The sequence below is a fragment of the Chiloscyllium punctatum genome, chromosome 32, assembly GCF_047496795.1.
Source record: "Chiloscyllium punctatum isolate Juve2018m chromosome 32, sChiPun1.3, whole genome shotgun sequence".
In the NCBI taxonomy this organism is placed as follows: Eukaryota; Metazoa; Chordata; class Chondrichthyes; order Orectolobiformes; family Hemiscylliidae; genus Chiloscyllium; species Chiloscyllium punctatum.
In genome coordinates, this window is record NC_092770.1 from 38,795,426 (window position 1) to 38,810,718 (window position 15,293).

At 38.1% G+C, this 15,293-nt stretch overlaps 1 protein-coding gene across 1 annotated transcript in view; it reads left to right on the forward strand.

Moving 5' to 3' along the window:
* kcnq1.2 (potassium voltage-gated channel, KQT-like subfamily, member 1.2) overlaps positions 1–15,293 on the forward strand; it is a 567,343-nt gene that overhangs the window by 327,458 nt on the left and 224,592 nt on the right. The window contains exon 14 of the mRNA XM_072552112.1: positions 14,527–14,602. Coding sequence (XP_072408213.1) covers positions 14,527–14,602 — 76 coding nt within the window. The remainder of the gene's footprint in view (positions 1–14,526; positions 14,603–15,293) is intronic.

Consider the following 15,293-nt stretch of genomic DNA (forward strand, 5'->3'; position numbering starts at 1 on the left):
GAAGCCTGTTATATCCAAAGATTTGACAACATTTGTGGTTTAATTCTGAATTACAAACTCACATTCATAAAATGGCTCCTCTGTGTCAACTCAAGACCACATAATATTAATGGCAAAGAATCACATGCCTGTGGAACTTTTCCTTAAACTGTGTCATCGTACAAATGCTGAGGTAGGACTAATAGAGAATACATTAGGTAATCGTAAATCTAATTTGCAACTGGAAATTCAGTACAACATTTCCATCATGTTTTGAGATTTATTCCTGTTGCACTTACCTTTGGTTATTTTGTCATTCATGTACATAAACTAAATCAGCATGGAAATCAAAAGCCATAGCCAAAAGCTACTAAATAATGTCATTCAATAACACATTACAAATCACATCAAAGCAGAGCATCAGTGAATGCATATCATTACTGTTCTTTCTTATCAACCAGAAATATTAGGACAGATATAAGTTCAGAGGCAGAGAAAGAAATGTATTGAGCCAAGAAACCTGGATGTGAAGAATACTTTACTAAACATAGCTACAGAATGCCTTTAAATCATAGAAAATAAGTAGAACAGCACAGTAAAAAAGGACCATCAAGTCTGTTTTGACTCTTTCCAATTAGTCTCATTGTTCTCATTCTCCATATCTATGAAAGGTGTTCTTCTTCAAATATTTATCCAATTCATTTCAGAGGGCTACTGTTGAATAAGACAGTAAATTCCAAATCTTAATCACTTGTTGCATGAAAGATGTCCTCACCACACGACTGCCATCTAGTTCTTTTACCAATGGTGTTGATTTATTCTGTTTATTGCTCTTGGCCAGATTCATTAATAGGCTGACTGTGTAATAGGTAGGAAATCCTGAAGCATTAGATTAGTGCTGAGCTGGTTGAGACCAGTTAAGCATATTGTTTGGGGTGGGTAACATTGTGGCTTGACTAGCAGAGATATTTGTATCATCTATAGCCACAGTGAGGTGTCAGAAGACTGGAAGGTATCTAATGTGTGCCTTTATTTAAGAAAGCTGCAAAGAGAAGCCTGGGAGCTATAGATCAGTGAATCTGACATCAGTGGTGGGTAAGTTGTTGGAGGGGATTCTGAGAGATATTGCATTTGGAGAAGCAAGGACAGATTAGGGATGGTCAGCATGGCTTTGTGTGTGGGAAATTGTGTCTCGCAACATGGCGCCAGACCCAAAACATTAACTTTGATTTCTCTTCACAGCTGCTGCTAGACCTGCTGAGCATTCCAGCAACTTCCATTTTTGTTTCTGACAAACTTGATTGAGTTTTTTTAAGGATGTGACCAAGAAAACCGATGAGGGAAGAATGGTAGACATTGTCTATATGAATTTTAGTAAGGCCGTTGACAACGTTCCGCACGGTTTACTGGTTAGTAAAGTTAGCTCAAATGGGATTCAGGGAGAGCTTGCCAATTGGATACAAAATTGCCTTGATGATAGGAGACAGAAAGTGTTGGTGGAGGGTTTTTTTTTCCGGACTAAAAGCCTGTGACCAATGATGTTCCGCAGGGATTTGTGCTGGGTCCACAGTTGTTTGTCATTGAAATAAATTATTTGGATGAGAATTTAGGAATCATGGTTAATAAGTTTGCAAATGACGAAATTAGTGATATAGTCGACAGTAAGGAAGGTTATCTACGATTACAAAGCAATCTTGATCTGTCTGTTAGTGGGCCAAGGAATGGCAGATGAAATTTAATTTGGATAAATGCAAAATATTCCATTTTGGTAAGACAAACAATGACAGGGCTTTTTCAGTAAAGCTTGGGTTCTGGGGACTGTTAAAACAGAGAGAGACCTAAGGGTTCAGCTACATAGTTCACTGAGAGTTGCGTCACAGGTAGGTAGATTGGTAAAGAAGGCATTTGGCACACTTGCCTTCGTTACTCAGATCATTGAGTTTAGGAGTTGGTGGCATAAAGTTGCAGTTGTACAGGACATTAATGAGGCAACTTTTGAAGTACAGTGTACAATCCTGGTTGCCCTGCCAGTGGAAGGATATTGTTAAATTGGAGAGGGTGCAGAAAAGATTCACAAGGATGTTACCAGGACTGGAGGGTTTTAAGTTATAAGGGGAAGATGAATAAGGTGGGACTTTTTTTCCACTGGAGCTCAGGAGGTTAGGGGTGACCTTATTGAGGTTTATAAAATCATGAGGAGCACAGATAAGGTGAACAGCAAAAGTCTTTTCCCTAGAGTTGGGGAGATTAAAACTAAAAGGCGTAATTTTAAGGTGAGAGGAGAAAGATTTAAAAGGGACCTGAGGGGCAATGTTTTCACACAGAGGGTGATTCATATATGGAACAAACTGACCGAGGAAGTGGTAGATGCAGGTACAGTTACAACACTTAAAAGACGTTTGGACAGAGGAAATTCCATCGGAGGTATGGGAAGACATCTGGGGGAATGTAAGGAAAATCTCAGTATGTAACCGAGCGCAGGCCATGCAATTGAAGATTTTACACAGGGCTCATATGGTGTCAGAGAGGCTAGCTAAACTCAAGAGAGGAGTATCATCAGGATGTCCTAAATGTAAAATGAGTATAAACACTCTCTCACACACTGTCACTGGTCCTGTTATAAGATCCAGAGATACTGGAATGCTATAGTAAGGGAGCTAGAGGTTATCCTGGGGATTGAAATTAATGTGGATCCAGTATTTCTTCTTTTGGGGTTACCAAATTTGCTCTCTCTGGGGGAACACTGGAAGAGCTTGTGTGACGTTCTTACCCACTGTGCGAGGAAGAACATTCTGGTGAACTGGACGAGAGAAAAACCATCCAAGTCTTATGGGGAGGCGTAGGCTGGTGATGGAGCATCTTCTCGCAAGACTACATTACAAATATGGTGCACCACAAAACAAAACAGTCTTACAAGATACGGTCCCCCCTTTTAAATTATATTGAGCTGACTTATCAGCAATATTAATCAGGGCCGTGGTATAGCCGTAGGAATCCGTATGGGTGCCTGTGGGGCCCTGGGAGGAGGAGACTGGGGAGCAAAAGAATATGGGTACTGTAGATGATGCTCCCAGGGATGGGAACCTCAGTGGAGGCGTGAAGGGTGAAATAGAATAAAGTAGTGAGACATTATTTAGTTTAAGTTCGTATTTATTTAAAATGTTTGTAGGTTAGTTTAAGTTAAGTAACTATGTTTGTTTTGGTAGAATAGTAGGTCGGTTATTAATAATGGTACTGTGTTATGGCCTTTTTTCTACTGCTGTTTTGTTTTTGTTTTGATGGTGTTATTTTTTTCTTTGATATAAATGTTTTGTAAAAGATTTTAAAAGGTTTTCAATAAAAATATTTATTAAAACAAAGACATTTGGACAGGTTCACGAATGGGAAATATTTAGAAGGGTACAGGCCAAATGCAGATATATGGGACTAGTTTAGTTTGAGAAACTTGGTTGGAATGGACAAGTTGGATTGAAGGATCGGTGTCTGTGCTGTATGACTCTTTGACTCTATGGTCAGGCATTCCAATTGCAAAGAATGTGTTTACTTGCGGAAGCTGGTTCTGATCATGGCAAGGGGTTAGGTGTCGATAGATTTTGCTTATGAAGCAGAATATGGTTGAGAAAACAAATTTTAGTCAAGGAGTTTCAAATGATGAGAGCAGGCAAGGGTTGTTGGGAGAAAATAATCTGAAGCTTAAACAGGAGGAATAAATTAAAATATAACAGGAAGCTTACTAAGAATTTAAAATCAGATAGCAAGCAGTTCTCCAGGTATTTAAAAGGAAAAGAGTAAGTAAAGTGAGTGTTGATCTTCGAAAAAGAAAGAATGAGGAGTTAATAGTAGATAATAAAAAATGGCAAATGAAATGATCAAATATTTTGCTTGTGTCTTTACTATATAGGATACAAGAAATATTCCAATAACAACTAGAAAATAGGAATTGGAAGGAAGAAGGGAACTTAGAATCATTTCCCTTGTGATGGTAATTTCACTAAATACATTGAAGCTGGAGCTGACAGGTCTCTGGATCCAAATGAATTTCATCTTTGGTCTTAAGAGTTTGTTTAATTAGGTAGTAGGTTAATCTGGTGTCAATTTTTTCAAAGTTCCCTGAATTGAGACAAGGTTCCATCAGATTGGATATACCACTCCTTTATTTCACAAGGGAGGCAGAGAGAGGAAATTATAAGCCAGTTATCATGGGGAGCATGTTGGAATCAATGATTAAAAATATTAAAACTCCACACTTCGAGAAACTCAACCTAACCGAGAAGAGTCAGCATGATTCCATGAAAGGGGAATCATATTTCACTAATTTATTGGAGTTCATTGAACTAGCAGCTTGTACTGAATAGGAGACGCTTTAGACATACTTCAGAATTTCCAGAAGACATTCAGCAAGGTACCACATCAAAGGTTATTGCAGAAAACAAAAGTGCATAATGTTGGGGGAAACACACCAGCATGGATAGAACATTGGCTGGTTGGCAGAAAACAGAATATGCACAAATGGGTGTCTGTCTGATTGACAGGAGGCAATTTGCCCAGTCTATGTGTAGAATGAACACCAATGATTATTGTATTCTCCTTGCTGCATGAACCTCTAATTTTCTGATTTATTCTGTGCCCTATATTACCAGTACTATCTAGTGATATATAAAACATTCCAACATGCACCCTTTTCCAAATGAGACAAACAATATTTAGAAAACTGCACTTATTTATTGCCCTAAATGTCTAATGTTATTTAATATTTAGTTCCCAGTCTTAGTTACCTTTCAGCTATGTCATCAGGATGGCAATTAAATCATATCTTTTTACTTTTTCTATCACCATCAATTTATCTATCTCGTTGTGAATGCTACATGTATACAGAGAGTGTGCTTTTAATTCTGCCTCATAAGCCTCGTTGTTCCTTGGATATATTTCTGCTTTCATAGATTCTGTACAGTGTGGAAACAAGTTCACACTGACCCTCCAAAGAGTATCCCAACCAGATCCATTCTACCACCCTACCTCATGTACATATCCCTGAACACTATCGGCAATTTAGCATGACCAATTCACCTAAACTACACATCTTTGGATTGTGGGAGGAAACTGGAGCACCCAGAGGAAACCCATGCAGGCATGAGGAGAATGTGTAAACTCCACACAGACAATTCCAAGGCTGGAATCGAACCCAGGTCCCTGGTGCTGTGAGACAGCAGTGATAACCACTAAGCTACCGTGCTGCTCGGTGGGCAGCACTGCAAAGCTTTCATTTACAGTTTTCCCATGTTCTATAACCAGTTTTGCTTTTATTCTGTCAGAACTCCCTCTCAGGTTGCCATTTCCTGACAAATTAGTTTAAATCTTCCCCATCAGCACTGGCAAGTCTCCCCACAAAGATATTCATCAAGGTGCTGCTAAGATGTCAACCAGCCTCCTTGTACAGTCCCACCTTCCCAGAACCAGATCCAAACCCAGATATCTAAAGTTCTACCTCTATTGCACTGTTTTTTCAGTTCATGTGCATTCAATCAATCTTCTTATTTATTGCCTCACTAGTATGTGGCAGTTGAAGCAGTTGTGAGATTATTGTGTTAGAGGTCCTACTTTCAAACTCATTCCTAGCTCCCTAAATTTTTTTTCAGGATCCTATCCCTCTTTCTACCTGTGTTAGTTGTGCCAAAACATACCATGATCTCTGGTTGTCTGCTCTCTTAAAAAAGAATGTCCTGCAGCTACTACATGGCATTCTTGACCCTGGCACCAGGGAGATAATTATCATCTTGAAGTCACATCTGCAACCACAGAAATGCCTGTCTACACTCCTAATTATCAAATCTCCAACCACAATTGCTCTTTCACTAGTTTTCCTCAACACCTGAGCTGGTTTTTAATTCATTTTCTCACAAATTATTTTTCTCACCAGTAACAAAAATAGAAATCCGGTTACAGAGCAAGATAGACTTGGGAACTCTTGCATTTTCTACCTGGTTTTCTTTGACTGCAGTCCCCATATCCTCTTTGCTTGCGTGCTTTTGATCTGCAATGCAACTGTTTTCTTAATTGTGTTACCAATGTAGTTCTCAACTTAGTGACGCAATACAGTGATTCCAGCTGTCTTTCAGATTCCAAATCTCAAGGCTCAAGTTTTTGTAACTGGAGACATTTCTAGGCCAGGGAAAGCACAGAGACCAGGCAGTATCCGGAGAGCAGGAAATTCGACGTTTCAGGCAAAAGCCCTTCATCAGGAATAGAGCTATTCCTGATGAAGGGCTTTTGCCTGAAACGTCGATTTTCCTGCTCCTCGGATGCTGCCTGACCTGCTGTGCTTTTCCAGCACCACTCTAACCTATACTCTGGTTTCCAGCATCTGCAGTCTTCACATTTGCCTACATTTCTAGGCCATATGAAGCATCCAAGACTCACCACATGATACAGGATAAACATTGCACATAGCTGAGCTGTCCTGTCATTATCTTAAATTTATTTTCAGATTATTTACACTAAATTGGACACTAGGATATAGAAAGTAAAATTACTCACCAGTCAACTCTTTACAAACAGGCACTTTCACTGAATACTCACCAACCAATCAGCTTATGACTTTGCTGCCTTTAAAAGTAATTTGAAGAGCCACAACCTAAGAGGATACAAGCCAAGAGGCTGGTAAGTGAGATTTGGTGGGATAGACGTTTCTTAGCCAACACCAATATAATGAGCTGATGAGCCTTCTCCTATGCCATAAATTTCTAGGAGCCTTCTATGCTTCTGTGGTGCTTTGCATAATCTGTTGATATATTCAGTAATATTGAACATTGAGCTTTGTTCACTGTTGTGTTCAAGTCATCAGGGCTATACTCTGATGAATGAGAGAGCTATTCTCTCCCTTTGCCTTTCAAAGTTTATTTAGAGGACCACCTGACCTCTTACATATGAAGGACCCATATCACCTGTTCCACCTCAAGCACCACAACCTCCAGTGGTGCATCAGAGACACTTGATGCCTGCTCTTTACCAGACAGTGCTCCTCTGTGCCTTTTTCAAATCCAATTCACTTTTGCGGTATATTTCAGCAACTGTTCCAGAAAAGCACTTCTCCCTTGTATGAGGTACAGGTTTGCTTTAATTAGCACAGGTACGTCTGTAGCATTTCAAGATTTTGTGCCTCCTGTAGATGTATAGCCAATTAATAGCACACTTCGCACTAGCTGTAGACTGTGACCACATAAATGAGCAAGAAGGGCTCTAGTGATGCAATGGTAGTGTCTCTGCCTGGACCAGGAGACTTGAGTTTCTCACTTTCTCCTAGCCTCTTCCAAGTCCTCACTTTCTGCTTGGGTTCAAGGCCTGCCTGCCTCAGAGGAGTGTCACAACATCTCTGACCAGGTTGGTAGAAAATATCTCACAAGAATAAAGTTCCATCTGGGAGGTCCTGGTTTATGCAACATACTCTAAGTAAGATCTCTTGTGGTGCAGTGGCAATGTCCCAACCACTAGAGCAGGAAGCCTGGGCTCAAGTCCCACCTGCTCCAAAAGTTTGTAATAACATCACTAAACAGGTTGAATAGAAATATCTGTAAATGAACTGCCAGAACAATGTTTGTGGAATGAATGTGGTTAAGTCATACATCATAGTCCCCAAGCCCTTTCTGAGACCATATTCAACTTGTTCTCTAAATGTCTACAGGAGGAGGAGAGGAGAAAAAAGTAAAGCTAATAAAATAATAAGAAACATGTGTTAGACGGTATTGATGTAAAGTTCATGATTTTAGACATAGTTTGCCTGTGCCACTATGATCTATCTTCTGAAGTCAATAAATACTTCAAAATTCTTGTCGGCTATAACAATAATTTATGCATCTGCTAATCCAGTCTAATCCACTTTTCCCTCTAGCAGTCAACACCTGTTCCTACTTAAGCTTCAGTGGTTTTCTTTAAACTTGAAGACAAAACTCAGGGGATTATTTCGAGGTGTAAGGTGGAACACTACTTGTGGTGGATTTTGGTCTGTTTAGGACAATCAATTTTCTGACAAAACCACAATGAAAATTTTAACAACAAAAGATTAAATCTTCCAGACAACAATTAGATACGATTGTTCGTATTTATTGCCTCCATTGCTAAACATAAGCCACTTGTCCTGTTTAAACTTTTTTCCTATTCTCCAAAAAATAGTATTTGAACAAAATACATGATGGCAATCTAAACCTTTTGGAAATTCTGTCTAAATATTCCAGTAAAAAGGTATAATAAATTGTAATTCACCTCCTTGCGTATAATAAAAACAAAGTAAGTCCTTGTTAAACGCTTGTACTAATGTTTACTCAGAACATGTATTGTGTTGCAGAGATGAAATTATGCATTTGGAGTTTTTAAATCCTGAATCTCAGTGACGCATTACTTTGCTGTTCTTATCTAATCCAACAGAAATGGCCTCACCAGCAGGAGGCAAGAGTCAAAGTTAAAAAGCAAAGGGGTTTTTAGATTAGATTACTTAGTGTGGAAACAGGCCCTTCAGCCCAACAAGTCCACACCGGCCCTCCGAAGAACAACCCACCCAGACCCATTCCCCCCTTCACCTAACACTATGGGCAATTTAGCATAGCCAATTCACCTAACCTGCACATTTTTGGACTGTGGGAGGAAACCGGAGCAAACCCACACAGACACGGGGAGAATGTGCAAACTCCGCACAGAGTTGCCTGAGGTAGGAGTTGAACCCTAGTCTCTGGCCCTGTGAGGCAGCAGTGCTAACCACTATGCCACTGTGCCACCCAGGGTTTCTGAAAAGTCAAATTGCTAGACTGTTCTTCAACTGATACATATACTTGATAGCATCCAAAAATGTAAAGGCTGACTAGTTTGCAACTTCTGAACTCCCTCTATCTCTTCAACTAGATTGTACTTACCACCATCATGCCAGGAGTAAAATAATAGATAAGAAACACTTCAGTCAGCAAAGTAAATAATGATTTCTGGTTGAAAAATTAATTCTCATCATAAATGATGCAACATATTATTAATCTCAAATACATTAGGTTACATTTTCAAAATTATGATTCATTTGCATTTTGAATTATATCATGCAGAATTATTTGGTATTGAAATTAATAATTAAGTGGGAAAACCTAATTAATTTTAAGAAATTTGTTTCACTTGGAGTTCTTTGGTATAATATTATAATGTGTTTGAGTGCATCTATGTCTTTAAATTACATATGCAAATATCAGATCAGTGGCAGTGTAATCTAGCAATTGACAATGTCCAGAAACATGTCATTTCATTATTTATGCAGTGACTCTTGTTTTATTTGGCATGATATGTAGAAGATACAATAGACTGTACAGTTCAGGCAGGTACTATTTTTTTAATCACAGCCACATTCATAACTGTATCACTATGACAAGATTGATGACAATTTTGTTTGTTAGTTATTCTTGAAGAAATGTTGTAAATGTATCATATGTATCAAATGCATCACTCAATTTCAGTCACAATATCTCTTTGGTGTAATGATGGGTCTATGTGTGAAACTTTAACTGTACTCAAGTGACATGACAATAACTTGACAAATTTAAGGTGATAATTGTCAGATAAGTTTAACCCCCGGTATCATTTACATACTGTTTCAAATGATGTGTGTTTAATGATTGCCACAGACTGCACACACAGGCACTTACAATGGTAACAAGACTACAGGAAGACAGCTAGTGTGCTACATATAATTACTTTTCGTCAAACATACTATTTCACATCAAAATAAGTTGCATGCGTTAGCATTTTGAGTTACAAGGTATGTAAGTTTCCTATGTATATATTTTGAAAGCAGGTTTTGGGAAGATTTGTAGCTCAGGTTGAGGTTCTGGATGTACATTTGCTCAATGAGCTGGAAGGTTCATTTTCAGACGTTTCATCACCATACTAGGTGTGTTTGTTGAAAGAGTTCCAGTTGGAGTGCCATGCTTCTAGGAATTCTCGCACGTGTCTTTGTTGGCTTGTCCTAGGATAGACATGTTGTCCCAGTCAAAGTGGTGTCCTTCCTCAGCTGTATGTAAAGATACATAAATAAAAAGCGGGCCATACCACCATTTCTTCACTGGAGGTTCACTGATGATGTTACCTAGTATGGTGACGAAATGTCTGAAAACGAACCTTCCAGCTCAGCAAGCAAGCTTACATCCATGTATTTTAAAACGTTATTATTTGCCAATAAAATTGTGTGTTAATTCAAGGCTGTTCCACTTTTACCAGTCTCTGCAAATGCATTGCATACACTGTCTTTAAACCATGCTGGTCTCCAAATTACTAGTGTGAGTTGTTGATAATTCCTGTAATAACTTCTCATTCATAAATTGATTCACCTTCTCCAGAGAATGTACTTCCTATGGAAAATGATGTTGATGTGTTGTTGATACATTTTTATTGCTTTAGAATAGTGAATTTTTGAGCCTGAAGTGGTATCATTCCTTCCTGATCTGTTGCCTGCAGTCAAGGAACTGCTTGTCCATTTGTCTGCAGTTGTGTCAACATATCAGCTCATATTCAATGCAAGCAATTGAGGTGACAACTGCTTTCCTCAAGTCCCAAGTTACCATGTGAACTGACTTCTGTTGGAAGTGTTAAGTACATTGACTGCTTGCACTCTGACTGGCTCTCCAATGCTCAGCTCTAGCAGTGACGAGAAAGTTTTGTCAAAGTGAAAGTTGACTGTTGTTTCACCTTAATTTTGTCACTAATGCCTGTTACTAATAATGGATTCATTAGTTTTTTTTCATGATTGCAAGAGTAACTTGAGTGCGATGTGACATTAGGCATTGGGCTAGATTACTTTCTAAGTATTCAGTAGGCATATTTCTCCACTCAAGGATTGCCTTGTACAAGTGTATGCTGGATTTGTTTGATTTTTTTTAATGATCCCTTTGGTGATTTTAAAAGTCATTTCAGCCTTTCCATTTCGGTGATGATAGTATGGGTGCCATTAGGTAGTGACTGAATTCTCCACTCTCTTATCAAGGGCCAATGTCATTTATTGTTATGTCTGCAATGTCGTAACAACTGAAGTGAGCTTTCAGGAATAATTTCCTGTGAATATAAAGAAGACTATTCCAAGCTTTCTCATTTGGTTTGACCGGAATGTCATGTGTTATAAACAGAACTTTGGCTTGATATTTGTTACAAGCAGTTCGAACTTAATTTCTCATGTTTGTCTAGTTGAGCACTGCCTCAGACTAGACTTAATTTCTTGATGCTTGAATGGTTGTGCTTCAACATCTTTTTTTCTCAACTCCTTGGGGATAATGACTTTATTTCCTTTGTATCTTTGCATCTTTGCTATCACTTCATCTCTGTATGCTCAGTGTACTCTTGTAGGAACAGGTAAATCATTGCTGTTGTCAGCACTTAAAGAACTATATTGTGTTACGCAGTTTGCTTGTTTAGAACAAGATATTAGTTTATTGGATTCATGAATCTGCTGGACTGATAACTTCCAGAGCTTGTCAAGCTCATTAAATCTGTTAGGTTTCATACTCTGTCTTATCATCCTTTTATGAAGAGTGCCATTCTCCATAGTATGTTGGCAATGTACATCTGTTTCCCTTGCGAGTGTGCCACATCCAGATTATATCTCTGCAAATAAAGTAACATTCCTTGCAGATGCTTTGTATCAGCAAGAAGTAGTTTGAGGAATTGGCTTATAGTCAGATTCCACTGTCACTTAGGCTCTACCAAACAAACATTGATTACAAGGCTTGCAAACAAAGGCAATAGCCAAGCATGTTTCATTATCTGAGCATAACATCATTCACTTTGTCTTTACACACAGTATATAAATATAACTAGTTTTCCTTGCTTCATAATGGTTGCTCCTTTTGCTAGGTTGCAAGGTAACTTCATCATTGTAGTACCTCAACACTGGCATTGTTATCGCTAGTTGTTTGATTCTTGGGAAAACTGCTTTTGGTTCTGTGCCCCAATACAACTGTATGTCCTTAAGTGAACATGAATAGAGTTTCGCACTTTTAATTTGATGTCAAATTAAACAGGAAATATGGTAAATTGTTCCTGAATCCAGCAAATAATTATATTGCTTTCACATCTTTTGGTTGCTGCATCCCTGCTACTGCTCTCTTTGACAGGACCCTGGTGAAGTCATTTTGCTGTTGATAAACAACCTATTTACTTGAATTTAGCAATCTTCAATTAGTGTTTTCATATACAATTTCCGGTTAATCTCAAAATCTCTCTCTTGTAGTTACACTAGATACTGATCAAGGTCTGAGATGACTTCTTCCATTGTGTTTCCACATCCACAGAAAAGCAAGTTATCTGCAATAGCTTCCCCACCTGGAAGATAACCATCACCATAACACCATAAGACATAGGAGCTGAAGGAGATATTCAGCATAATTAGTCTGTTCCAACCATTCAATGAGATCATGGCTAATCTGATCATCCTCAAATCCACTTTCCTGCCTTGATTCCCTGATGATTATAAATATCATGCTGTCTGTGTTGATACTTTCTGAAGCAGTGGAAATGCCACTCTGTAACTATCTGTCTATACCGAATGGTATCCAGAATGTAGTTAGAAAATGGCTGCTTCACTTACCAGTAACCATCCTTCACTTTGAGGGTAGTGAAGAACTTTGCTTTGGCAAGTTGTTGCAAAAGTTCTTCAGTGATTGTATCGTGGCACTGTGATATCTTCAAAGTTTTGTTGAGATCTTTTAGCTGTATAGATACTTTAAATTTTCCTTTTTTTCCCCCACTGCTACCATACTGCTAGTCCAAGTTGTCAATTTTTTGATATCCCCTTCCTTTTCAGTTCCATGTTAACATGCATGCTTGAACTGAGGCTACCTAAAACTCTCCTTATCGATGCTGACGTGGCTTTCCACTCTCACTTATTTTAAAATAGTAAGACAGCCAAAACCTGCAAAATGTCTTTCTTCTCCTTTCTCAGTAGATGTAATCTCATGACAGGATCCTTTGTGCCTAAAACAGAAATATCTCTAATGAGATAATTTTTAGTTGTCCAAATGCAAAGGATTAAGCTGGATGTATCTGTTTGGTCACATATTAATTAATTAATTATTTTGGCCTTGCCTTCACCTCTGATATTGAACAAATTCTGTTATAAGTAATATTAATAAAGGTTCAAAGTGGGTGTCTTCAAAGTTGCAGACTGTTTGTCTTCCTTGCTTTTTCTTTCATTATCTGGCCCTTTTAAGGTCTAAAAATCCACACATTTTCAGCTCTACCATTCTGACACCATGACCTTAATGCCTGCCACAGACTACACACAGAGGTACTTGCAACAGATGAAGAGAAGGACATGATTACACAAATGACTATAAATTCTGTGTCCTATGATCCTGCATACTAGCAATCTGATGAAGGAGCAGCACTCTGAAAGCTTGTACTTTTAAATAAACCTGTTGGACTATAACCTGGTGTTGTGTGATTTTTAGCTATGATTACACAGGTCAGCAGTACACTAAGTACTTTTGCATTTCTCCAAATGCTTGCTGCTAACCCAAACTAATGGAAGAAAATAGCTGGCTGGTTGATGTGAGCAAAGGTTTGGGTGAAAGCCAAGAAACAAAAGATTAATTGTGAGCACAGAACAATGTGAAGTATTCCTGAGGGAAAACCCAATATAGCTGGTTATGAACACACTGATCTTCAATCTTGAAGTGTACAAGATGAGTCAAACCAATATATCTCATTTTTCTTTCTGGGATCACATGAGGGTAATTTGAGCATTTATGCTTTTGCTGACACAAGGAAATCAATGAAGTTAACAAAATGAACAAAATGCAATTGGACACTGACCTGCATATTTAAAACAAATCCCCAATGATTTCAGATGATCTTTTGAATATGTTAAAATTGAAGATGGCAAGATAATGTAGGATATCAGTGGACAAAATACCAAACCTATTTCCAGAAAGAAAATCATGCCTGTTCTTTGCTATATTTTTCTATGTTCTATGTTCTATGTTCTAATTTCAAACTTGGTTTCAATAAACTTTAATCCATACATAGAGAAATACCACACTTAGATCAATGTATTGTTTCATGTCTATATTTCATTGGATGGGTACAGGTAGTGTATTAGGTAAAAACAATGACTGCAGATGCTGGAAACCAGATTTTGGATTAGTGGTGCTGGATGCTGCCTGAACTGCTGTATTTGTCATGATTTGAGTCATTCTGTGGAAAATAAATCTGACCTAAATAGATGGAATAGAAGATTTGATGAACAATAAAGTAGTTCCTTTAACTTAAGGGAAAGCATGGAAAATTTATCAGTAAGGCCTATAATAAACTCTAAATTATTTGAATACTTGTTATCCTTTTTGTGTGTTGTTCTTTCTTTCCCCATCCCAAGTGAATTATAGTTAATTGTATCTACACTAACTTTCATAATTCAGCACAGTTGAGTTTGAGACCATCCAGTGTGCATGGTTTGGCTCTATCCCATCCAGTGTATTTATACACTATTTCACTGGAAAACATTAAATAGAACTTTTGTTCCCCACTGTTTTACAGATTATCAGAAGCACACAGAGCTGCCGTAAAGGTTATTCGCCGAATGCAATATTTTGTTGCCAGGAGAAAATTTCAGGTGAGAAGTAATATTTAGCTTGCCATCATAGAAAAAATAGACAATGGCTTTGGTGGGCCTAATGAAAAAGAAATCGAAGTGCTAAAATTAAGTGCTATTTGGAAAGTTTCAGATTATGCTTGGGCTTTGTACATAGTTCAATACTTGTACAAAATGGTGCTTTATACAACATTATCACTTGGAAATGTCGTCAGTTTAAACAATTTTTTTTCATTCATGAGATGTGGGCAACACTGGCTAGGCCAGCAAATATTGCCAAGACAGAGGGCAGCTAAGAGTTAACAAACTTATTGTGGGCCTAGAGCCACATGTAGGCCAGATTAGGTAAGGATGATAGTTTCCTTCCCTAATGGACTGCATGGGTTTTTTTTTCTGATAATCAACAATTGTCATGGTCATCATTAGACACTTAATTCCAGATTTTTGTGAACTCAAATTCCACCATCTGCCATGGCGGGATTTGAACCCAGGTTCCCAGAACATTACCTAGGTTTCTGGATTAACAGTCCAGTGATAATGCCTCCTGTAAAAATGTAAAAGTACATTTTCACACAAATTACACTTTTGGTTTGGGCCACAAGGAAAATTAGTTATGACAAATAGAAATTTGAGGAATGGGGTAGGTAAAATAATATTAATTCATCCATTTCTTCTCAGTGGTGGCTAGGGATAGTGTACAGGAAGTATATCT